General features: G+C 43.9%; 2 protein-coding genes across 3 annotated transcripts in view; one reads left to right on the forward strand and one right to left on the reverse strand.

The window, feature by feature from the left end:
* Positions 1 to 23621, forward strand: part of PKD1L3 (polycystin 1 like 3, transient receptor potential channel interacting) — a 57988-nt gene extending 34367 nt beyond the window's left edge. The window contains 17 exon segments of the mRNA XM_059381628.1: positions 370 to 566; positions 919 to 1002; positions 1005 to 1100; positions 1763 to 1948; positions 2551 to 2747; positions 2845 to 2961; positions 2963 to 3073; positions 12094 to 12153; positions 12966 to 13164; positions 17741 to 17868; positions 18637 to 18797; positions 20189 to 20323; positions 20325 to 20397; positions 20801 to 20902; positions 22448 to 22583; positions 22963 to 23032; positions 23034 to 23621. Of these exon segments, the coding sequence (XP_059237611.1) occupies positions 370 to 566; positions 919 to 1002; positions 1005 to 1100; positions 1763 to 1948; positions 2551 to 2747; positions 2845 to 2961; positions 2963 to 3073; positions 12094 to 12153; positions 12966 to 13164; positions 17741 to 17868; positions 18637 to 18797; positions 20189 to 20323; positions 20325 to 20397; positions 20801 to 20902; positions 22448 to 22583; positions 22963 to 23032; positions 23034 to 23109 (2128 nt within the window). The 3' untranslated portion in view covers positions 23110 to 23621.
* A 102-nt stretch (positions 23622 to 23723) lies between these two features.
* IST1 (IST1 factor associated with ESCRT-III) overlaps positions 23724 to 25182 on the reverse strand; it is a 32117-nt gene continuing 30658 nt past the window's right edge. For both annotated transcript variants that reach the window (XM_059383470.1, XM_059383469.1), the window contains exon 10: positions 23724 to 25141. In XM_059383470.1, the coding sequence (XP_059239453.1) occupies positions 24942 to 25141 (200 nt within the window). In that variant the 3' untranslated portion in view covers positions 23724 to 24941. The remainder of the gene's footprint in view (positions 25142 to 25182) is intronic.

Below are 25182 nucleotides of genomic sequence, written 5' to 3' on the forward strand. Positions count from 1 at the left end.
AGGTGGATCAGTCATTAAGCATCTGCCTTTGGCTCAGGTCATGATCCCAGGGTCCTGGGATCGAGCCCCGCATCAGTCTCCTGGCTCAGCAGGAAGCCTGCTTCTCCCTCTCCCGCTCCCCATGCTTGTGTTCCCTCTCTCACTGAGTCTTTCTCTCTCAAATAAATAAATAAAATATATTTTTAAAAAATCTGGTGTCCTAAAATCACAAAGGAGTCCCACTGCCATGTCATTTGGAAGCATCTTGATAGAGGTATCAGATGGTGGCTGAGTTGTCACGGTGAGCTTGTGGCCGGACAAAATACATCTTTGCCTGGGACACCTCAGGATGCCAACTCACGTCTGTCCTGTTCTCATTTATCTTCTGAGACACTTGTTCTCATCCCTCATTGTAGAGAAGCTCACCCAGGACCATCTGTGGCTCTCGGTCTTAACTTGACATCCCTGGAACCGGTTTACGAGAGTCCAGAGACTCACTTGCTGCCTGACGTCGCTGCTGTGCAACATGGTGGTCAATGTTGTGTTCTGGAGGAGAGGCAGCAGCACGGCTGAGAGAGACGAGCCAGGTGCGGGTGAGCCTGGCGTGCGGCGTTGGTGGCGCGCAATCCTTCCACGGTCCCGCACCCTCCTTCCCTTCAGGGTCAGAAACAGGGTCCTGAGGTGCCTTTGTTTTCACTTTGCTTTGAATGTTCTAACAGACTTCCACCCTGTTCCCGTTCATTAATGAGTGAAGCAGCCTTGGGAACGACACGTCAGTCTTAGCCTTAGATGTCCTGTCCCTAGATAATGTCCATGAGGAAGTCCTGTCTGTGGATAATCATGGCGGACTTGCCAAACCGATGCCTAGAGCTGGGAGGGCAACGGCTGAGACGACTTCAGCTCTCGAGGATGAAGGCTGCTGTCGTGTTCTTCTTCCAGTGGGTCCGTTTCCTGTGACCTGGTCCCAGCTGCTCACCAGCGTCCAAACTGCTGTCCTCCTCTTCCCCGTCAATCTTGTAACTGGCTGATCCAGCCACACGAACCCCTGCCTCCCTTTCCTCTCAGCCAAGCCTCCTGCCTCCCAGAGGCTCCCTTTGAGCCTCTGTCTCTCACAGAGGTGGCTGAGGTAAGCCTGGTGCCTAATTTTATAAGTAGATGGCAGGCCCTGCTTCTACGTGTAGCAAGAAAGGTCGGTGGAGAGAATCTTCTAGAAGGCTTGCGGGTCCCATTAACCTTGATAGCTTTTCCCTAAGTCCTGTGCCCTGGGCCATGATGCTCATGCCCCTCGTCTCTCCTCTTGATATATTCTGAGGACTGGGTGTGAGTCCAGACGGTACTACTCTCCAGTTTTCGTTGCTGGTGTTTGATCCAGCTGTCCCTTCTTTCTTCCTGTAATCCCTCATAAAACTAGTTTTATTTATTTATTTATTTACTTGACAGAGAGAAATCACAAGTACACTGAGAGGCAGGCAGAGAGAGAGAGAAGGAAGCAGGCTCCCTGCTTAGCAGAGAGCCTGATGCGGGACTCGATCCCAGGACCCTGAGATCATGACCTGAGCCAAAGGCAGCAGCATAACCCACTGAGCCACCCAGGTGCCCCCCTCATAAAACTAGTTTTGAAGCTACTGGGAGGTGACTTCTTTCTGAGAAAGGAGAAAGAAAATGAAAAATAGAGGTTCTTCGCACTGAGCATTCACTCTCAGTAAAGAGACGACCCTGCCGTGTGTAACTGCTACCAGTCCCGGGCGAATGTCAGACTGACTTTTCTCATCTTGGCTCCACATTCAAGAATTGAAGGAAACGGTGGGATTCCTGCTCAGGAGAAACACCTACCTCCTCTCAGAGTGGGACCAATCTTTATGGGCGTCTCACAGCTTTAACAAGATGATGTAGCTTTTAGCCAGCCTTGTCTCTTCTCACTTGGAAGGTCACGGCTCTCCTCAGCAGGCAGGACCCCATCCGGCAAATGGTAAAGCTCCGCAGGTGTTGGTAACTGATGTGTTCTCTGCCTCTCACTCCCTCCCCCCTCTCGGCATAACCAGCAGGCACGGTAGAACCTTCTGCTTCCGTTTCTTTAAACTTCCAGTAGAGCTGATGGCTTTCGAGACAGTATATCTGGTGATACAAAGTAAAGGATGAAGGAAAAACCCACAGAAATGCCCTCTGGTTCAGACACCCCCCCCCCCATACTCCATCTGCTTTGCTGGGGGCTCTTGAGACTTGTCATTCTTTTTCTTCTATGGAACAGGCAGATTAGGGGGTTTAAGGAATCTGGAATATAGTTTACACCCCACTGGGCACTTAACACCATTCTGGTGAAGAAAGCTCAATTCGGTTTCAATTTTAATTTGCTTCTAGATCAAAAGTTGTGTTTCCTTTTTTATTCTGGATCCAAGTGTAGAATTTTAGAAATTGTTAGCAAGTCACCGACATGCTCAGAGAAGACAGTCATTAACTGCTGGGTCCAGTCTCCACGGTCTGGGAAATGGAACGTCCTCTTCCGTGAATGACGTGTTCCTCTCTGCCAGTAGTGCCTGTCCCTTGACATGTGAGCCCGGCCTGTACTTGCAGCGGTTCCTGAAAGCCACCATCATCTGTCCCGTTACCTGCTCGGAGTTCTGCAGCGGCTGCAGTCGCATTTATGCGCCCCGGATCCCACCCAGGCCGACCCGCCTTGTGACATCCTTGATGCCACGGACCGACTGCAAAAACTCCAGGAGCTCTTGGAAACACGTCTCCTTCCCACAGAGCAGGGCCCTCCAGGTAAGGCCCCGCACCAGGCTTCCCGCATCACCCATAATTATCCTGCGTCTCTCTCAGCTGTTGCCGTTCAGCTGATTCCTTGCACCTCTGTTCTTAAGGGAGGCCACGAGTTTCCCCATCCTGAGCCCAGAAGAGAGGAAGCCCGTGGCTCATGGCCTGCGCCGAGGGTTGATTTACCTCTGCTGGCTCTTCCTGGGCGTCACTAGCCTGGCTGCAGCCTTTTTTTACTGCACTTTATAGCTTGGAACTGACCAGAGAGCAGGCCACCAGCTGGGTTGTGTCAGTGATGTTATCCGTGCTTCACAACCTCGTCATCAGCCAGCCAGTCCAGGTACGTGAAAACGGGGCCTCTCAGCATGGGGGGGGGGGGGGGGGGGGGGGGGCCCCACTCGCGCTGCGGGCTGCTCACTTGGGAAGATGACACCCTTGGGTGTCCATTCAAAGTGCTTAACGGTCCTGGTAATTTGACCCAAAAAAAAGAAAACAGCAGAAATAGGCAGAATGAAATTTCAGTGTGTGAAGTCACAGAAAAAACTGGTGAGAACTGTAGAAGCAGACTAGTAGAAGCAGAGCGGAAAAGGATTGCCAAGAAAGGACAAGTGAAAAAAAATCAACCATAAACCACTTAGAAGAAAAACACCAGGAAACTTAGCTTTTTAAAACTTTTTAAAAAGATTTTATTTGAGAGAACACAAGCAGGGTGAGCTGCCGAGGGAGAGGGAGAAGTAGACTACTCGTGGAGCAGGGAGCCCGATGTGGGGCTTGATCCCAGGACCCTGGGATCATGGCCCGAGCCCAAAGCAGATGCTCAACTGACCGACACACCCAGGTGCCCCAATTTTTAAAAACTTTTAAGAAAAATGCCAGGTCCACAGAAATGTGTGGGGAATGGTCTAACGAATTTTACCCTTGTGTAAGCTTCAACAGTTACTTCATTACCAAAAAAAAGTCAGTCTTGTCCCATCTGTTTAAAATAAATAAAAAGCCTCACTTCTTATCATTTTTCTCCCTAGATATTTTAGTGTATATGTTTCAAAAAGATAATCACTCTTCTCTCTCTCTTTTTTTTTAAGATTTTATTTATTTGAGAGACAGAGATCACAAGTAGGCAGAGAGGCCGGCAGAGAGAGGGGGAAGCAGGCTCTGGGCTGAGCAGAGAGCCCCATGCAGGGCTCAATCCCAGGACCATGGGATCATGACCTGAGCCGAAGGCATATGCTTAACCCACTGAGCCACCAGGCGCCCCTTGTATATATTCTTAATCTTTAAAAGACACTGCCAGTCTTCTCCTTATTGTAGCAGCTAATGTTCCCATGAGCAATGTCTGAGTCTGTCCACGTCTCTAACAGCCCAGTGCAAACTGGTGTTTTCAAACAATACCCAAGGGCTCTGGAATAGAGGAGAGGCTTTGTAAGTGCCCTCGTGAGAAAACCAAGTCCTAACTAGAGGAACCTCCCATCTGGGCCAACCTTCCCTCTGTCCTGCCCTTCTTCATTCTGACCTCCCCGTGCTATGGTTTTGAACGTAAATCTGTATTCTCCCCCGTTCAGAACTTCCCGTAGTTTCTATCGTACTTCAAGTCGCAGACCCGCTCCCGCGCTTACAGGGGACTTCCCAAAGCCGCCCCTGGCTACATCCGGGTCCGCTCCCACCCGGGCCCCTCCTCCGCTCCCCGTCAGCGGCGCAGGCTTCGGTGCCTTCCCACGTGAGCACGTCCTCACCTCAGGGGCCTGGGGTCGTGCTGATGCCCGGAGAGATCTCCGCGCTGTGGCCTGTCTCGCAAGCCACTCCTCAGAGAAACTGTCTCTAATCCTTCCTTACCAATGAATAGCACTGTTCCCTCCCCGCCACTCTGTCCCTCATCCTACCTAATTGTTGCTCTTAGCGCTCTCCTGGCCTGGGTAACGTCTGGGTACTGCCTGTCTCTCGCTTCTCAGATGTGCACTCCCTGACGAGGAGGACGCCCTTTCATCCGCTCTGCTCCCGGCACCTAGAGCAGGGCGTGGTGTGAGCTCAGTACGGACTGACTGAGGGGCGCCTGGGTGCCTCCGTTGGTTATGCCTCCGCCTTCCTCTCAGGTCATGATCCCGGGGTCCTGGGATGGAGCCCCGCATGGCGGGGTGGGGGGGGGTGGGGGGTATCTCTGCTCAGCAGGGAGCCTGCTTCCCCCCCTTCTCTCTCTCTCTCTCTGCCTCTCTGCCTACTTGTGATCTCTGTCTGTCAAATAAATAAAATCTTTTTTATAAAGTGTATTCAGGTCTTTTGCCCATTTTTTAATCCATTATTTTTGTGGTATTTAGTTGCATGGGATCCTAGGTATTTTGGATATTGACCCCTTATTAGATGCATGGTTTACAAATACTTTCTCCTGTCGAATAGTTTGACTTCTTACTTGTTGGTCTCCGGCACTGTGCAGAAAGTTTTTTGTTGTATTCTCCCTTGTTTAATTTTGGTTTCTGATGTTCTCTCCAAAGAACTGCCAAGACCAATGCCAGGGAGCTTCGCCCCTATTTTCTTCCAGGAGTTTTACAGTTCCAGGTCTTACAGTTGAGTTGGGAATCCATCTGGAACTGACTGTTGTATGTGGCATAAGGAAAGGGTCCAGTTGGGTTCTCTTGCATTCACGTATCCAGTTTTTCCAGCCTCGTTGGTTAAAGAGACCGTCTTGCCCCGCTGTGTATACTTGGCAGTTTTTCCATAGAGGAGTTGTCCGTAAATGCGTGAGTTGATTCTGGCCTCCCCATTTAGTTCCATCATCCTGTGTGTCTGTTTTTATGCCAATAGCACACAGTTTTGATTACGATAGCTTCCGTAGTGCGGTTTGACATTAGGACATGGGATGCCTCCAGCTTTTTCTTTTTCAAGATCACTCTGTCTCTTTGGCGTGTTTGGTGGGGTTCATACAAATATTAGGATTGTTCTTCTATTTCTGTGAAAAAAATGCCTGAATTTTGATGGGTATTGCACTGAATTTGTAGATCACTTTGGGTGATAGGGACATTTTAACAATGTTCTTTTAACGCATAAACAGGGAATATCTTTCTAGTTATTTGTGTCTTTATTTCTTTCATCAGTGTCTTCCGGTTTTCATTGTACAGACTTCTCACCCTCTCAGTTAAATCTATTCCCAGATATTTTCTTCTTTTTGATACTTTCGTAAATGAGATTATTCTCTTTCTTTTTCTGGTAATTCGTTGTCCATGTAACAAAATGCACCTGATTTTTGTGTACTGATTTTGTTTCCTGCAACTTTACTAAACTCATTTATTGGTTGTCACGGATTTGTCTTTGTCTTTGTTTTTGTGGCATCTACAGGGTTTTCTGTATATAAGATCATGTTATCTGTACCCGGGATCATGACCCAAGCCAAAGGCAGACGCCTAATGACTGAGCCACCCAGGCGCTCCTTTGTGCATCTTTGGAAATCATCATGTGATTTAATCCTTCATTCTGCTAATGTGGTATATCACGTCTACTGAATTGTGTATGTTGAGTCATCCTTGCAACTCAGGAGATAAACCCCACTCGGTTGCAGTGTGTGATCTTTTTAAATGTACTTTTGAACTTCATATGTTCGCATTTTGTTGAGGATTTTTGCATTTGTGTTCATCAGGGATACTGGCCTGTGGTTTTCCTTTCTTGTAGGCTGTGGTATGAGGGTAATATTGGCCTCATAAAATGAATTTTGAACAATTTCTTCCATTTTAATTTTTTTTAAAGATTTTATTTATTTATTTGACAGAGATCACAAGTAGAGAGGCAGGCAGGGAGGGGGGCGGAAGCCGGCTCCCCACCAAGCAGAGAGCCCGCTGTGCGGCTCCATCCCAGGACCCTGAGATCATGACCCGAGCTGCAGGCAGGGGCTTAACCCACTGAGCCACCCAGGCGCCCCTCCATTTTAATTTTTTGAAAGAATTTGAGGATTGATGTTAATTCTTCTTTAAATGTTTGGTAGAATTTACCCCTGAAGCCATCGGGTCCTGGTCTTGTCTTTGTTGGGAAATTTTTGTTTACAGTCTTCTTATTTGTTAATAGTCTGTTCAGATTTTCTATTTTGTCTTTATTTAGCCTTAATAAGCTGTGTGTTTCTAGGAATTGATCCATTCTAAGCTGTTCAGTTTGTTGGCATACAGTTGTTCGCAGTAGTCTCTTACAATCCTTTGTTTTTGTGATACCAGTGTTAATGTCTACTCTTTAGTAATTTTATTTGAATCCTCTTTTTCTTGGTTTAGCCTAAAGGTTTATCAGTTTTGTTTCTTTCAAAATATTTTTATTTTTGTATGTTCTATTTAACTTGTCTTTATTTCATTTATTTCTACTCTAATCTTTATTATTTACTTCCCTCTGCTAACTTTGGGCTTAGTTTGTTCTTTTTTTACTAGTTTCTTGAAGACCAAAGTTAGCTTGTTTAGTTGAGAGCTTTCTTTTTTTCATAAAATAGGTGTTTAATATTATAAAATGCCCTCTTTAGAACTGCTTTTGCTGCATCCCATAAGTTTGGTATGACATTTTTATGTGCATTTTTGTTTGTCTCAAGGTACTTTTTAATTTCCTAACTTGACCCATTGGCTGTTCAGAAGTGTGGTGTTGAATTTCCATGTGTTTGTGAATTTTCCAATTTGCATCCTGTTACTGATTTCTGATTTCATACATTGTGGTCAGAAAAAGATACTTGATATATATGCTTTCAGTCTCCTTAAATTTGTGAAGACTTGCTTTGTGGCCCAATGTAGGATCTATCCTGGAGAATGTTCAGGTGTACTTGTGAAGAATATATATTCTGGTTGAGTGGAATGTTCTACATATATCTTTTAGGTCCATCTGGCTCATAGTATTAACTTACTGATTTTCTGTCTAGACAGTCTATCCATTGTTGATAGTGGGGTATTGAAATCACCTACTGTTACCATGTTGCTATCTATTTCTTCTATCAGGTAACATTTACTTTACTTATTTTGATGTTCCAAGGTTGGGTGCATATATATTTACAATTGTTTTGTCCTCTTTATGAAGTGAGCCCTGTATCACTTTATCACAAGTGACCTTCCCTGTCTGTTGTGACTGAGTTTCACTGAAATTCTGTTTTTTTTTTGTTTTATTTTGTATAGATTTTATTTATTTATGTGTCAGAGAGAGGGAGTACAAACAGGGGGAGAGGCATGCAGAGGGAAAGGGAGAAGCAGGCTCCCCGCTGAGCAAGGAGCCCAACATGGAGCTTGATCCCAGGGATTGTGACCTGAGCTGAAGGCAGCCACTTAACCGACTGAGCCACCCCGGCACCCCTGAAATTCTGTTTTTTCTGTTATAAGTTAGAGCTACTTCTATTCTCTTTTGGTTGCCATTTGCATGGGATATTTTTTTTCCCAAACCTTCAGCCTACGTGTATACTTAAAACTAAAGTGAGTCTCTCATAGTCAGTATATTATTGGATCTTGTATTTTTACCATACAGCCACTCTGTCTTTTGATTGAAGAATTTAATCTTTTGACATTTAATTATTGATAAGAACTTACTATTGGCACTTTATTGTTTTCTCATTGTTTTTTCAGTTCCTTTGTTCCTCTTTTATTCTTTTGGCATCTTTGTGATTTATATTTTTGTAGTGGTATGCTTTAATTCCCTTCCTTTCATTGTTTTGCATTTATTACAGATTTTGCTTTAGTGTTATCATAAGGCTTATGTAAAATATTTTATAACAGTCTGTTTTAAGCTGAAAACAACTTAACTTTAATCACATAAAAAGCTCTACATTTGGAGGTGCCTGATTGGCTCAGCCAGTAGAGCCTGCAACTCTTGATCTCAGGGTTGTGAGTTCAAGCCCCACACTGGGTGTAGAGATTATTTAAAAAAACAACAAGATTGTTCTGCCTGTACATTAAAACAAAAACAACAACAACAAAAACCTCTGTGCTTTTACTTCTGCTTTTTTTGTGCTTATGTAACTGATGTCCCGCTGCCTTTCTTCCTATGCTGTCGTTCACTGACGTGTTATTATTGTGGTAGTTATTTTTAACACTATTGTCTTTAACTTTTATACCAAAGATAAAAGTGATTTACACACCACTACAGTAGTACCAAGCTCTGAATTGGACTATGTATTTACCTTTACCTGTGAGTTTTATACTTTCATGTTGCCACACAGCCTCCTTTCCTTTCAGCTAAAGGAATTCCCTCTAACATCCCTCGTAAGACCTGGTGGTGATAAACTCCCTCATCTTTTGTTTGTCTGGGGCTGATTTTAGCTCCCTTCACTTCTGAAGGACGGTTTTGTTGGGTATAGTGGTTTGAGTTGGCAAGTTTTGTTTTGTTGTTTTTTTTCTTTCAAGTACTTTGAATATATCATTCTATTCCCTCTGGCCTGCAAGATCTCTGCTGAGAAATCTGATAGCCTATGGGTGTGTGTGTGTGTGTGTGTGTAAAGTTATTTTTTTTCTTTCTGTTTTCAGAATTTTCTGTCTTTACTTTTAACAGTTGGATAAACAATAAAGTATCTCAGAGTAATCTTCTTTGGGTTGATCTGACTTGGGGTCCTTTGTGCTTCATGTACCAGATGTTTCTATTTTTACCAAAATTTCAACTGTTGTTTCTTTTTTTTTTTTAAAGTTTTTTTTTTTTTTAAAGACTTTATTTGACAGAGATCACAAGTAGGCAGAGAGGTAGGCAGAGAGAGAGAGAGAGAGAGAGAGAGAGAGGAAGAAGCAGGCTCCCCGCCAAGCAGAGAGCCCGATGCGGGGCTTGATCCCAGGACCTGGAGATCATGACCTGAGCCAAAGGCAGAGGCTTAACCCACTGAGCCCAGCCCCCCAGGCACCCCGTCAACTATTGTTTCTTTAAATAAGTTTTCTGCCTCTTTGTCTCTCCTCCTCCTCTGAGATTCCCATGATATGTATATTTGTCCTTTTGACAGTGTCCGGAAGTGACAGACGCTTTGTTCACTCTTTGTCGTTCATTTTTCTTTTTGTTCCTTGAACTGGCTAACTTCAAATGACCTCTCCTCAAGTTCACGGATTATTTCTTCTGTGTGATCAAGTCTACTGTTGAAGCTTTGTATTGAATTTTTCAGTTCTACCATGGAATTATTCATCTCCAGAATTTCTCTTTAGTTCTTTTTTATGGTTTCTATTTGTCAAAATTACCATTTTGTCCCTGCATTGTTTCCCTGACTTCATTTATTTGTGTTCTCGTGCTTTTCACTGAGTTCCTTTAAGAAGATTATTTTGATTTCTGAGGCAGTTCGTGGACCTCTCTGTATCTTTGGAGTCATTTAGTGGAACTTGAGGAATTTCCTTTGATGGTGCCATGTTTGTCTGATCCTGACTCTGGGATCTGTGTAGTCTTGGGTTGGTGTTCATGCATTTGAAGGAGAAAACGCCTTTTCTGGTCTTTACAGATCAGTTTTGGCAATTAAAAACCTTCTCCTGTCAGTTCCCCAGGCTGATGAGTTACCTCCAGAATCTAAGTTGATCAGGGATGGTGTTAGGTCATGTGGCTGTGGTTACATCCACAGTGGGGTCCACAGTTTGTAGGCCTGTTACCAGGGGCTCGGATTGGTGTGGATCTGGTCTGCTGTCTGGGTGGACAGGACTGACTGCAGAACCTTGTTCAGTGGGGCTGGCACTGGGACAAGGTTGGAGTAGAACAGGCCTGTTACCAGCTGCAAGAATGAGTGTGGCTCCCCCAGATTTCTGGGAGGGCTCCTGCTGGGTCGCTGGGTGGGTCCCTGGGCAGGCAGGATGGGCGCTGGACTGTGGCTGAGAGGGACAGGAATGGAGTCCCCAGGAGTCCCCAGGCTGTTCAGGATCCATAGCCAGGACTAGTATCAACAGACCTGGTTCTGGAGGGATGGAAGAGTGTGTCCCCCACCAGGATTGCTCCCTGACCATGGCTGGAATGGCCTGGAGGCAAGGTAGAAGTTTCAGGATCTGAAGTCAGACTAGGTTGGTAGGCTTATCTCCAGTCGCATTGATAGGTGTGTCTCCCAGCCGGTCTCTGGACTAGCAGGACTGCTCATGGACTGTAGCCAAGAGGGGCTGGAGTCCAGTTAAAGGCCATTGCAGGATCTACAGACAGACCGAGTTTGGTGAGCTTGCCTCCAGGGACTTTTGGACTGTGGCTGAGAGGGACTGGCACTCAGAACTAAGGTCTAAAGGCCTGTTATCTGAGACACAGGCAGAAGTGACTCCTGGGTCCCTTGGCGTATGGTGCTGTAGCCAAGTCCACAGAGGCAGAACTGTTTCTGGGTCTGTTATCAGGACCATAGGTGGTGAGTCTGCCATCTGGGCATGGACGTGCCTTCTCAGGATGGACTTTGTCAGTCTTGGACTCCACCGGGGTTTCACAGTTCCCTACCTTTGGATCCCAAGGCTCCCGCAAAGGCACCTTCATCTGTGGATTACTGTTGCTGAGAGGAGATACAAGCAGGCCACCTCCTATTTCACTGTCCTGCTGACGCCTTTCAGTTGATTCTCCAGATTCATCTAGATCACCTATATGTCCTTTACAAATGATGACCATTTCACTTCCTTATTTTTTTTTTTAAAGTTTTTTTCTTTATTTATCTGACAGAGATCGCAAGCAGGCAGAGAGGCAGGCAGAGAGAGAGGAGGAAGCAGGCTCCCCGCAGAGCAGAGAGCCCGATTCGGGACTTGATCCCAGGACTCTGGGATCATGACCTGAGCCGAAGGCAGAGGCTTAACCCACTGAGCCACCCAGGTGCCACTCACTTCCTTATTTTTATGCTTATTTCATTTTCTTGCCTGGTTGCATTAACTAGAAATTCCAAATATGTTTTTTTTAATAGTGGTGAAAATGTGCATTTTCTGTTACTAACTTAATAAGGCAGTTGTGAAAGTGGTTTCTTGTACTCTTTTTGTTCGGATTTATTGCTGATGGGAACTCCTTGCTTCTGGGCAATGTTCTGCTTCGTCAGATTCGCATTCCTAGCACCATACTCCTTCCAACTGGAGTGTCTCCCCGAGAACAAGCGAAGCCATCTCCCCAAGATCTGGAGGATACAGAGAACTATGGAGTAAACTGGGGCCCCCCGATACAAACGTCACAAAATCAGACAACATTTGGCATTATCAGAATCCAGAGATAGCGGGTGGCTATCCTGTCCAAGGGGAATTTGCCACTTACTCAGGAGGAGGGTATGTTGTGAGACTTAGAAGAAGCTTCCATCAGGTGAGGAAGCCTGAGCCCTGGACAGGAGAACCAGGCCGCGTCCCTTCTTAGGACAGTTACACCTGCCATAATGGTGCTCAGTTGTCTGTGACACTTGTAGACACTTTTTTTTTTCCCAGAGAAATCTTTTTTTTCCCCCCAAATTTTATTTATTTATTTATTTGTCAGAGAGACCGTGCAAGCACAAGCAATGGGAGAGGCAGGCAGAGAGAGGGAGAGAGAAAGGAGCCCAGCGTGGGACTCCATCCCAGGACCCTGGGATCATGACCTGAGCCGAAGGCAGACGTTTAACCGACTGAGCCACCCAGGTATCCCCCTTGTGGACACTTCTTAGACTTTTAAGGAAACGTACCTTTTAGTTTAAAAATTCCTTGTTCAACCTCAAACTACAGATATGTTTTGGTTTGGCAATTTGTCCATACTCATTTTTTTTTCTCATGTGGAAAAACACCTTCCAATCTCAATTCTGGTATCCCTAGTTTAGGCAAACTATAATCTTTAGATTTAAGAGGAAGCATTGGCTTTCATGAGCCATAATCAATGCAAATATTCACAGTCAAACTTCCAGAGACTTTAGAGTGTTTTTGTATGTGTATGTGATAAGAATTTTTTATCATTATATATGAAAAGGCTTAAATTACCTCTTCATTTAAGTTTACAGCAAGAATTTACTCAAAAACATGGGAAATCTGCTTCTCCCTCTCCCTCAGCAGCTCCCCCGGCTTGTGCTTTCTTGCACTCTCAAATAAGTAAAATCTTAAAAAATAAAGAGAAGAATTTAACATTCAGAAGTCGTAGAGTAATAGCGGTAGCTGACATAAAATAATTCTACCCTAGGTGTTAAACACCAAATACGTTCTCTTGAACATTTAAACCTGATGTGAATGCTCTTATGAAAACTTTCATCTTTATAGACTTCTCAACTTCTATCTTTGTGAACTAATACTAGTGAAAGTTTGGGGATTAGTAATAGTACTCCGTAGGCAAACGATATTTGGGAATGTAGCTTTGCAACTGGCACGTGATATTGGAAACGCCAGGCCATTTTTCTCCTTCGCGGGATTGAATGGAGAAAGAAGCTGACCCTGTCGTTCTGTTTTCCCAGAGTTCCGCAGCATCTTGGACAGAGCCACTGGCTTGAGCATTGCACCAAAAGCCTCTCTGTGGAATCTGTGGTCTTCGGTGCTAACGTGAACCTGTTCTGTGTAGTGACCCTGATTTTGGAGTCCAACAATGCAGGTACAGAGGTCTCTTCTGTCCTGACCTGGGTATCTCAGGAGAAAGCTCAGTTTCTTTATTTTGTACCATTAAAAGGCAGTATTTTAGTTAAAGTTATTCTCCATAATTTAAAAAGTCAAGTATTCAAGGCAAAAGCGAGCATTTCTTTCTTCCTCCTCCCCTCCTCCCCCTTTCCCAGAGAAGGCTACTGCCTGCTTTTTTTTAACTGTTTCTTTGGGAAAAAAATTAAAAGTTTTTTAAAGATTTCATTTATTTGACAGAGACAGCGAGAAAGGGAACACAAACAGGGGGAGTGGGAAAGGGAGAAGCAGGCTTCCTGCTGAGCAGGGAGCCGGATGTGGGGCTCGATCCCAGGACCCTGCGATCATGATCTGAGCCAAGGGCAGAGGCCCAACTGACTGAGCCACCCAGGCACCCTGGTTCTTTGAAATTTAACAACTAACATGTTTATTACTTATTTCATGCATTTTCAGTTTTAGGTACTATTTCTTCCTATGATGATGAGCATTTAACTTTCTTATACACAACACACACGCATACACACACTTTCCTCTTTCCGTGTTCTCCGAATATAGTAACGATTTATGGTTAGTTTAATATTTATTTCCATTATTGTAATTATCTGAATGATTTCTCAAAGATGAGCCATGTAATGTATTGTAATTTCTTTTCTTCTAGAACATTTTCCTTAGAGTTTATAATTGTTTCTTTTTCTTTTTTTCCATTTGGTTGGTTTTGCATGAATCTATGATTGATTCACCTCCAAACTCCTCCTAGAAAAATCTCTTTCTGTTCAAAAAGTATCAAGCAACCTATTATTTTGAGGCCCTCCATCCTTTTGGTGCAGTTCAGATTGGTTTTTCTCCGGGTCTGCTGCGCAACGCTCATCCTGGATTCTCCCTACAGTATCATTCTGGGGATGATCTTGACCTCTCCCCTCTGTTGGATCTTCTTTCTCCTGGATCCCATGTTTTCCTCTCTGCGTTTACTTTCTCATTCTGCTGGAGCATATCCTTCGGGAAATTACTGCAAGGGTACAGAAGAAGTAAATTTTTTGAAGACTTCCAGGTCCAAAATTGTTCCTACTCTGCCATCACACATGATTGCTCATTATTCTGGATATAGTTGTTTTTACAGAATTTTGAAAAGTATAGCTCCATTGTCTTCTAGCTTCTTGTGCTGTTCTTAAGACGTGCGATGATGGGGACATCTGGGTGGCTCAGTGGGTTAAAGGTCTGCCTTTGGCTCAGGTCACGATCTTGGGGTCCTGGAATCGAGCCCTGTTGGGGAGCTGCCTTCTCCTTTTTCCTCTACCTGCCACTCTGACTACTTGTGCTCTTTCTCTATTTTTCAAATAAATAATTTTTTTAAAGATTTTTTTAATTTATTTATCAGAGAGAGAGAGGGGGAGAGAGCGAGCACAGGCAGACAGAATGGCAGGCAGAGGCAGAGGGAGAAGCAGGCTCCCCACTGAGCAAGGAGCCCGATGTGGGGCTCGATCCCAGGACGCTGGGATCATGACCTGAGCCGAAGGCAGCTGCTTAACCAACTGAGCCACCCAGGCGTCCCAATAAATTTTTTTTTTAAAGTGTGATGATGCCCCCAACTCTCAAAAGGTTTTCAAATTTTCTCTCTCTACCCAGTGAGTCTTTTAACCTGGAAATGTGTCCTTAGGTTCTGAGAAATTTTCTCACAGATTTCTATCAAATTCTTCTTTGTTTTCTTTGTTCCCTTTTACCAGTATTCCGGGCATTTGACGTTGGGATGCCTAGACTGATCCTTTTATTTTTCTTGTTTTTGCTTTTCCATGTTTTTCTTCTAGTTTCTGGGAGATAAATGTAACAAGTGGTTTAGAAGTTGAAGTATTCATCTTGATAATTTAATTTTCAAGATTTGTGTTTGTCCTCAATATTTTTTTCATCGTATCCTGTTCTTTTATGGACATGGTATCCTCTCAGCTCTCTGAGGATGTTACAGGCTTTGTTTTGTTTTGTTTTGTTTTTTCCTGCTCTTTCACTTTCTATAATGCTTCTGAACTTCTTTTTTTACTTGTTTTGGTCTCCAGTTGTCAGTGTTGAGGTCCAATATGTGGCTGTTTATCATACTGAAGACAGAGATAGTAAAAAGCAAATAAATGCTAGTTAGAAGCTCTCTGTTCATAGAAAGAGCTTGTCGGCTGTTCCTAATGTCTTTCTGGCAGTTTCACATACAGGACCCTCCAAACCCCTGCTTTGAGGATGTCAGCCTTGTGGACTTCTCTGAGACTATTGAGAAAAGGGACTGGGAAGCATCGCCATGCAGCATAAAAACTTTCTCTTAGAGGTGCCTGGGTGGCTCAGTTGGTTAAGTGTCTGACTCTTGATTTTAGCTCAGGTCATAATCTCAGGGTCAAAGATAGATTCCCAAGTTGGCCTTTGCACCGAGCTTGGAGCCTGCTTAGGATTCTCTCTCTCCCTCTGCCCCTCCTCTGTTCATGAGCACACTTTGTCTCTCTCTTCACTCTCAAAATAAAAGTAAAAACTTTCTTTTAATTCTTTCCCAATAGACCACTACTTGCAAATAGACCTGTTGCCCCTGATTTGGGACTCTCTCTAGTTCAACAATAGAAAATAAACCTTTAGGGTGCCTGGGTGGCTCAGTGGGTTAGGCCGCTGCCTTCGGCTCAGGTCATGATCTCAGGGTCCTGGGATCGAGTCCCACGTCGGGTTCTCTGCTCAGCAGGGAGCCTGCTTCCCTCTCTCTCTCTCTGCCTGCCTCTCTGTCTACTGTGATCTCTCTCTGTGAAATAAATAAATAAAATCTTTAAAAAAAAAAAAAAAAGAAACCTTTAGTTTTAGTGTGGCAGAAGGCACGATGAGTAGCAAATACCTAGGTGTGAATGGTGAGGGAGGAAGTCGGGGATCTAACTGCTTACGTTCAGACTTGGGATGAATTCCATTTCCAGTTTCATCTGACCTTACCTTCAGGAGTATCTAATGCCAGCAATTTTCCAGCCTTTCTGGGCTTGCTCCTGGGTTTTTTCTACACGGCAGACTTTGCCTTTCCCTTTCTTGAATCTGTTGTCGGTGTCATTCTTCTGTTTACTGGCTTCCAAGAGTTCATTGCTGTCATCTTTGCTCCTTTTCCTTCAACTTTTAATCCTGTCACTATCATTATCATGGCATTTTATGAGATTAGAGGGACGCTCATATATTCAGTTCCCCTACCTCTAACAGGAAGTCTGTCCAGATCAAACTTACTCTTTATTCTGTTCCCAGAATTTGCCCACTAGTATCCTTCCATTTACTAGGAAGGTGTCACTTTTTTTTTAAGATTTTATTTGTTTATTGGACAGAGAGAGAGATCACAAGTTCACAGAGAGGCAGGCAAGCAGAGAGGAGGAAGCAGGTTCCCCACTGAGCGGAGAGCCCAATGCGGGGCTCAATCCCAGGACCCTGAGATCATGACCTGAGCAGAAGCTTAACCCACCGAGCCACCCAGGTGCCCCCAGGTGTCACTTCTGATCAGGAGTTTTATACTTAGACTTCTACACTTGTTCTGAATGAAGTATGAAGGCTTCCTGTGGGTGTTCATAGGGTTTTTTATTGTTAGGAACTACCAAGGCCCTCCCCCAACACACACACAAACTCCAAATAGGGCTGAAGTAAACATGGGAAAGTCCCAGTCTTACGATCGAACAATATGAAGTAGGAATTCCTTTTATTCTTAAATGTACTTTACATCTTAATTCTAGTATTTTGGGGCTTTATGAAAGTTTATATTCACAAGACCTTTCATGATTTTAGAAGCAACCACCTCACTGTCCTTCTAGGTAGAACTGAGGCTTTTTTAGTCTATCCTTCTCTAAATATTCCCAGGATACTGTGAGTATTCTTCAGGTATTAGGGCTTTACCTAAATTTACTTTTAGAAAGTAACTACATTTGAAATGGCTCAAAGCGCTATCATACTAATTTCTGAAAATGTATTTTAAATAGCTTTAAATTCCATTCTCCCCACGCTTCACATTGCAGTCATCTGCTCTCTACCAAACCTTGTATGGAGAGGGTACGTGCATCTCTGCACCTGTTCTTGCTCGACCAGACCAACACCTGTTAATAGCTGTGAAGTCACAGACTGTGCCCTCAAGGTGGGATCACGAGTATATCTTCCCCTTCTACTGACTGGTACAAACAGTGCATTTCTCCAGTAGTTATTAACTCAGTGATCTGAGTTAATATCCCTGACAGCTCTAGAGGAAATACCAAGTGAAGAGTAGAGATTTGGGAACATTTTGGAATAGATAATCCGGTGGGGCACCTGGGCGACTCGGTTAACTGTCTGGCTCTTGGTTTGGGCTCGGGTCATGATCTCAGGGTTAGGAGATTGTGCCTCACGTCAGGCTCCAGGCTCAGCAGATTCTGCTTGGGATCATCTCCCTCTCCCTCTGCCCCCGCCCCCACTCTCTCTCTCAAATAAAATCTAAAGAGGAAAAAAAAGATAATCCAGCAATAGTTGCACTGATTTTAAAAAGGTTGAAAGGAAGAGGGCGTAAGTTTTGAAGACTCCTGACTCTAGGTGTTCTTTGTTGTTCTCAGGTGCATTCTTCCCCTCACTGAGGCTGGACACTTTAACTTCCCTTCAGGCATCAAAGAAGGACTTTGCCTGGTCTCTCATCTTGCAAGTCATCTATTACCTACTAGTCTGTTACTCTGCCTTTGTACAGGTGAGAAATTCTCAAGGTTTCCAATGTTATCAGGAGAGCTCCACAATGAGTTATTACAAGAATTATGGCTATGACTTTGGTCCCTTCCAGAGCCTGAATTCAGCTAAAGGCTGACTGGCTTTCCATGAAGTAGCTCTTTAAATCTTCAAGAGTGAAGGAATTAACTCTGTATAAAGAATATTATTTTGGGGGTGCCTGGTTGGCTCAATGGGTTAAGCCTCTGCCTTCGGCTCAGGTCATGATCTCAGGGTCCTGGGATAGAGCCCCACATCGGGCTTTCCGGGAGCCTGCTTCCTCCTCTCTCTCTCTCTCTGCCTACTTATGATCTCTGTCTGTCAAATAAATAAAATCTTTTAAAAAAGAATATTATTTTTCGTACATTGTATTATCCCTCTATAAGCTAACAGCAAGAATTGAAAATCTGATGAACAGAGCAAGTACTCAAAAGTACAAGTAGTGGCACCAAACCAGAATCCATCTTAAGACAACACATCTTACTTTCAGGCTTGATAACTAATTTGAAAACTGTTTTAAATTTAAGCAACAGGAATGAAATCGTGTGTATCCAATGCAGGTTAGAGAAAGCTGGCTTTTCTATAAACAGCAGCTCCGAGTGACTACAGAGCAGCACCAAGACCATAACCCATCAGGTCCAAGTTGGATCTGACAAGGGCCCAGCTTCATGTCTTGCCAGGGTTGAAATGCTTCATTAGGGAAAGACCTGGCTAATCCTCAAGCAAGAAATAGTGACTGTGTGTCTCCTTTTAGGGTCATCGGCTGAAACAACAGAGGTGGAGGTTCTTCTCTAGGAAAAGAAACATTCTGGACGTGAGCATAATTCTCATTAGCTTTGTCCTCCTGGGTCTGGACAGGAAGCGTACTTCTCTGCATAAGAAAAACATGGCGCAATACCGCTATGAGCGGGACAGGTAAGACAGAGCCTGAGGAGCCCAGGCTCTTCCCATTCAATGTCTAAAGTTTCCCGATTGCACCTAAATTTCTTTCAGACTCCCCTTCCTCTTCCGCTGCTCTATCAGACCTATGTTTGTATAATACCAGAGTTAAATACAGAACTCAGACCAACGTCCACAGCTGAGAAACAATTAATAACCGTATACGGCTCATCACATTGAAACGCTCTGTGCCTTCATAATACTTAGGTATGTGTTTGTCAAAGGTAATGCATTTAAATTCCACTTAGCAAGGACCTAGAATTAGTCACATTTTGCACCCTGGCCAAAGAATAAAGCCTGAGGAATGACAAATGATTACCCTTTAAATTAAACAACCCAGTGTTTTTTTGTTTTTGTTTTTTAAACCAAAGGGGGTTGTTTTCTGGGTAGAGATGTCCATCCATTAGCTTATCCATACCGAAGAGACGTTCTGGTGCCCCTTTGGACACCTTCTGTGGTCTTTCCTATGGGGAAGAACATCTATTTCCCAGACCACATATTGCCACGTGGTACTTTACTTTTTCAGTGGCCAACAGTGTGGACTGCTGATCTGTGTAATGAGAAAATATCCCAGGTCATCCTCAGAGGACCATTTTTGCAGGGACAGAGTTTGTATGGTGCTGACAGTTGAGGTCCATCTTGCCGCATGGCACTAGGTCTTAGACACTAAAAACAGTTGTGACCAAGAGCCAACATGCTCTATCTATGGGAGTCTTTCCAAGTAACCTAGTTGCTGCGACACGAGATTATAAGTATGTTTCTCACGCAACACTCCTCCCTTCCAGTTTATCGATCATCTTTAAGATTTTGTCAAGCATAAACACGGGAGCGGCAGGCAGAAGCAGGCTCCCTGTTGAGCAAGGAGCACGGTGTGGAACTCCAGCCCAGGACTCTGGGATCATGACCTGAGCTGCAGGCAGACGCTTAACCGACTCAGCCCCCTGGGGGTCCTTATCAATCATCTTTCTCCTTTCAGCACCGTTAAACCTATTAGACCAATCACTTCCCAGAGAATACAGGATTAGAGCGCTACAGAAAACAGACTAGCCTAATGACACAGCTCAGTTAGGCTAACTCCTCTCCTTTTGAGAGGAGGGGTTTAACTAAAACCACAGCAGTGGAGGCGGCAGGTCTGGAGTAATCTGCTAGAGGTTTTATTTCGGGATTTCTTCAGCTCTCCCAAGCAAATACACAGCCTTTTGCCAGTGCTCTCACATCCACAAGTACTGAAGGCCACACTGGAGAATTCTTGCATCAAGTATTTGACCTAATAGGACTCTCAGAGCTGCTGCACTCGAGCAGGGGAAGTAATGGAGAAATGGATGGCATGCGCTTCAGTGGTTAACTGTCACCCTTCCTTGGCACAGGTTCATCAGCTTCTACGAGGCAGTGCAAGTAAACTCAGCCATCGTTCACCTCATGGGCTTCCTGGTTCTGTTGGCAACTGTTCAGCTTTGGAACCTGCTGCACCATAACCTCAGGCTGCAGGTCATCGGTAGAACACGGCAAAGCCTGGGACGAGGTGGTGGGCTTCTTGCTGGTCATCTTGATCCTGCTCACAGGCTATGCCACTGCTGTAAGCCCTCATTCCCCAAAGCTGCGGCCTTGGAATCACATTGCTTTCCAAGAAAGCACTATACGGCAAACCATCAGTTCAAGTTGGCAATGAATTTTGGGAAAAAAAGAGTATGAAAACTGGTTTTTAGTTGGTAGTTCCACACTTCACCAGCAGTATGGCTTAAAATCAGACATCTGTCTCTTAACTTCAGCTCACAACGTGATGTGAACGCCAAATAAATCGATATGAACATGCTACGTAACTATAGAATTTGAAGGCCCTGGGATTTGAATGGCCACCAGGCACTTCTGTTTCCGTCCCCTCTGGTCCTGTGTCGGCTCCTCATGAAGCCAGGAGGGAAAGAACTGACATCAGCCCTACTAGTGCTGTCTGTCCTCTGATCAGTCTTTCTCCTTTTCAGTTTAACCTGCTGTTTGGATAGAGCATCACTGACTACCGAACTTCCTTCAGCTCAGCAGTGACTGTTGTTGGCCTTCTACTGGGAACCGCTCATCCGGAGGAGGTAAAAAACCCCATCCTGGCTTCCCTGCAGGATTCTATTTTGTCTACAAGGCGAGAATTGCTTACAAGAGCAGCGCCTTCTGTGCCACTGCACACTGGAAAAGGAGAGTATAGATTTTCTGCCTTCCCATTCTGTGGTGCTACCTATGCATTCAATGTGAGGGGCTATTACTTTCAGAGATATGTCCCTTTTTCAAGCACCTAATTTCAATTTCTTCACTTCTTAATCTTACTGCCAGGACGCTGGGCCTGAATTTATGTTCTCATCACCTAGCCAGATTAATATTTGCTGCTTCTTTCTCGGTAGCCCTTTGAAGTATATAATGAAAGTGCCTTCTAAAAAAAATTAGGGAGGTACAATTCCAGAACAAGAGCCATAATATTTCTGTTCGTTATTCTCCCTCAAGAACTCCCAACACAAATCCCTATCCTATATTAAAAAAAAAAAAAAGGGAACCCAAATCAGGATTTGGAGCCCTAGCATATATAGATTTGATCAAGACAGAAAAACTATAATTCACATTACAGTTCACATTACATGAAATTGTAAAGATCTCCATGAAGTTTAACCTTCTGAAAATCTAGAACTCAAATGGGCAAGTTTACATAGTTTCTTAACAGAGTTCCTCTTGTGGGAAGTTCTCACCTAAGATCGGGGAAAGACCTATATGGTTCTGAGTTCAACTGGGGAATGAAACGTTCACCCATGGAACATTTTATATACTAAGACACTTAAGGAAGTAATAAAACAATGAGCTTTTGCTAACACCTCCTTTTTGTCTTAAAAAAAAAAAAAAAGCCTTTTCTAATAATATAATGTGAAGGGAAAATGGAGTGTACTTACTGGGAAAAGTTTTGTATAATAAAGATGTTTATCTGGTTGACCTAGAGTAGCTATAATTGAGCAGTATCTGGTCATACAGATGTCCATCACAGTGATATTTATTGTAAGCATTCATGCTCTTAAGTTGTTGGGACTGGTTTTTTTGTTGTTGTTTTTTACAGTACCCTAGTGGCAACAGTGAATAAGCCAATACCAAGGGAAAAAAGACATTTGTTACTTTTAAAATAGAACAACAAAAACAAAACAAAACAAAATAAAAGCCAGTTTTTTTATGGTTAACTTCTTGAATTTTATTGGAATGCTCCTGTGTTTATAGAGGTTCTTAGAATGGTAGAGACAGTTTTTATGATTTCAGATGTTACTCTTTCAATGTGCTTTTGCTACTCTTTCAAGCTTCCGTGCTTAGATATATTTTCCAGAGCTGCCAAAACTCACATGGGCTTTGAATCATTTCCAATTCTACTGGGACTTACCTGTTTTCTGGTGAAAGCCCTTCTTAAGTCAATTATTTTTATACCCATTAAGCCTGTCATTCACATTCTTCTATCCACACAAAAGCATTTTCCTTTTTGCTTCTCTCCCTACTGTCTACCAAATATTTTATGTGAATATATCCCAAACATTAGTATAGAACTTCTACTTTTAAAATGTAAGTTAAACTGTCAGTGTTTAAAATCAAAACATTTTATCGTCCCTTTCCAGGTTATTGCTTTAGACCCAGTCCTGGGATCCTTTCTGATTCTCACCAGTGTCTTCCTGATGCTACTTGTGATCATTAACCTTTTTGTTTCAATGATTCTCATGGCCTTTGGTAAAGAAAGAAAATCCCTTAAGGTAGGTAGGTAACACTGACTCAGTAAGTGAAATATAAACTTGTCACGATTTTATCATTAGAAAAACTCAACTGTTGCTGCTCCTAAGATCATAGACTGACATAATGCACAGAATCAGCACAGTCCCTTTATGAATCTCCATAGCTTGGGCAACCATTTTAATAGAACACCCAGTTTATAGGACATCTACTGTCTTATAAATAGCTGTTCCTCAACTGTGAAGTAGCAGAAACACTCCAATGCCTGACTGTAGATCATTAAAGGAACAGTATGTTTACCATTAATCCTAGTTTTTAAATCTTTTGGTCCATTTCCCCTCTCAACAATGGCATCAATTTTAATTCCCTCACTTTTCTCCTTTTGTGTAGGAGACAACTTTGAAAGAAGATGGACTGATAGAGATGGTGCTACAGAAACTCGCCAGTTTACTAGGAATCCAGCAACACCAGAACACGTGAGCAAACAGCCATGACAGCAATGGGCAGTAACACAGAGGCTTTAAAAGATGGATTACCTGGGGTGCCTGGGTGACTCAGTCAGCTAAGTGTCTGCCTTGAGCTCAAGTCATGATCCCAGGGTCCTAGGATTGAGCCCATCTGGCTCCCTGCTAAGTGGAGAGCTCACTTCTCCCTCTCCCTACCTTTGTAGGGTACAGTTGAGAAAATTACTGGTTTAATATACTGTTAATTTTGTAATCACTGAGGAATCAAAATCTCCCGTAGCAAGTTCTTGGGTTTATGGCTGTCAGGAAAAGGTTAACATGACAAGAGCGCTACAGGATAATCCAGCTCTTGCAAAAGCAAGAGACACTCACCACCAATGTTTTCAGCGTGGCTGTGGGAAATACGTATGAGTCAGAGGTGAGCAGTGAGCTCACCTCTGATATTAAAATCAAAGATGTAAGTGTGAGGTTTGGCTAATGGGCAGCCCTGTCCCAGAGGACTAAGCAAGCAAACTCAAAAATGTTACCTGGGCTTAAATACAGAAATAGAAACGGACTCGCTGCTGCTTCAGACACACACATTACCCAAGGAACCAAAGGTAAAGTCTGGATTATGCCCAGCATGGGTCACTTACTTAAAATACTCTCCACTAAAATCCAAATTTGTACCTCCTCACTTGACCAAACGAGTGGAGAAAGCAGGGCACAGAATTTTTAACTTTATTATCAGCTACTGAGCTATGAGATACAAACCAATCAAAAACATTAAAGTTGGCTGAAACAGGTGTGTACATTTACACTACACAGAAGCCAGCATCTTGTCTTCTGATCCCAGAGCCATCCCTCTGGGGAAGGATGGCTGCAGCTAGGGGGTAAAGGAACACGTTAAGTTACAATAGTAAAGAGTCTTATCCACCTAGGAAAACAGTCAACAACCACAGCCACATTTTTTATGGGCACCAAAAACTTTTCTGAAATCAGTTTTTAAAGGTTTTCTTAATCATAAAGTTTTCAAATGAAAACAGGAACCCCTCTTCTCCTGTAGGCATTCCAGCTCACTACCCAAGAGATTTGAGTACTTCTATTAAGGCAACTGGAAGCCCACCTTAGCCTTGAATGGTGACTCTGCCCGGTATGTGACTTGTCCTTCGTTTGCCAGTAAATGCAATCCAACAGAACATGCTATGGGGAAAAACAGGAATTTATGCAGTGCTGCCCTCTGGTAAAAGAGGAACACAGCACTCAAAGCAAAAGGCCACGGAGGGCTCCCTGAGAATCCAGTAGAACTAAGAGAAGCTCTCCACTTTCCAAATTAACTTTGCAACTGGATCCAGGTAGGACAGTGCCTGGCAGCAAGGAGTAGTGTATATGCCGATGAGAGGACCCAGCTTCTGGGAACTATTACAGTGGCGTCCAGAGTCAGTCTCTCCCATTCATAGCACACCTTTGCTTTGATTCTTGCTCACCACAAATCCCTCTGTACAGAGGGGTTTGTTTCTAAGTCTAGAACTTCAGCACCAAGCTGAGAGACTTCATAAAATATTCTTCTCTGTGTCCAGCCATCTTTAGCAGCTCTCCTCATAATGCTTTCACCTTCTCACTCCTCTGTGGAGGGACACAGAAGCCAGAGTCTTCTCTGTGATGGGAGAAGGTGACGGGAGAAGCTGGGCTCACACTCATGGGAGCTGGACAAAACCAGCGGCCCAGAGTCCGATGATCTGGCCTCATAGTCTCTAATCATTAGTCTCTTAGGAGCAGGAGAGAACTGGAAAGCAGCAGAATTTAGAGCAGGAAGAGAGCCCAGAGGAAGAATGTACTCAGTGATGGTTAAGAGATGAATAAGAATTTCATGGAGATTGTTACAAGGACAAACAGCTCAGCCTCAAATCTCAAAGCCTGCAGGTTGCCTGGTTTAAGAGACCTAGGTTTTCTTTTTCAACTCTTCAAATCTCCGGGACAGATCATCAAAGTCAATGTCCTCAGATGCTGAGGTGTTGGCACCAGCAGACGCAGTTGGTAGTGTGTCTGGCACAGATGGCAACTCCGGTAGTACAAAGTTGTCGTAGGTATCCATGGGTCGGGAAGGGGGCTTTGCAGAGGCTTCTGGCTTGGGCCCAGGACCTAATTAAATTAGGGTAAGCAGCACAGTGTTACAAACACCA

The sequence above is a fragment of the Mustela nigripes genome, chromosome 17 (assembly GCF_022355385.1).
Source record: "Mustela nigripes isolate SB6536 chromosome 17, MUSNIG.SB6536, whole genome shotgun sequence".
NCBI classification, from domain to species: Eukaryota; Metazoa; Chordata; class Mammalia; order Carnivora; family Mustelidae; genus Mustela; species Mustela nigripes.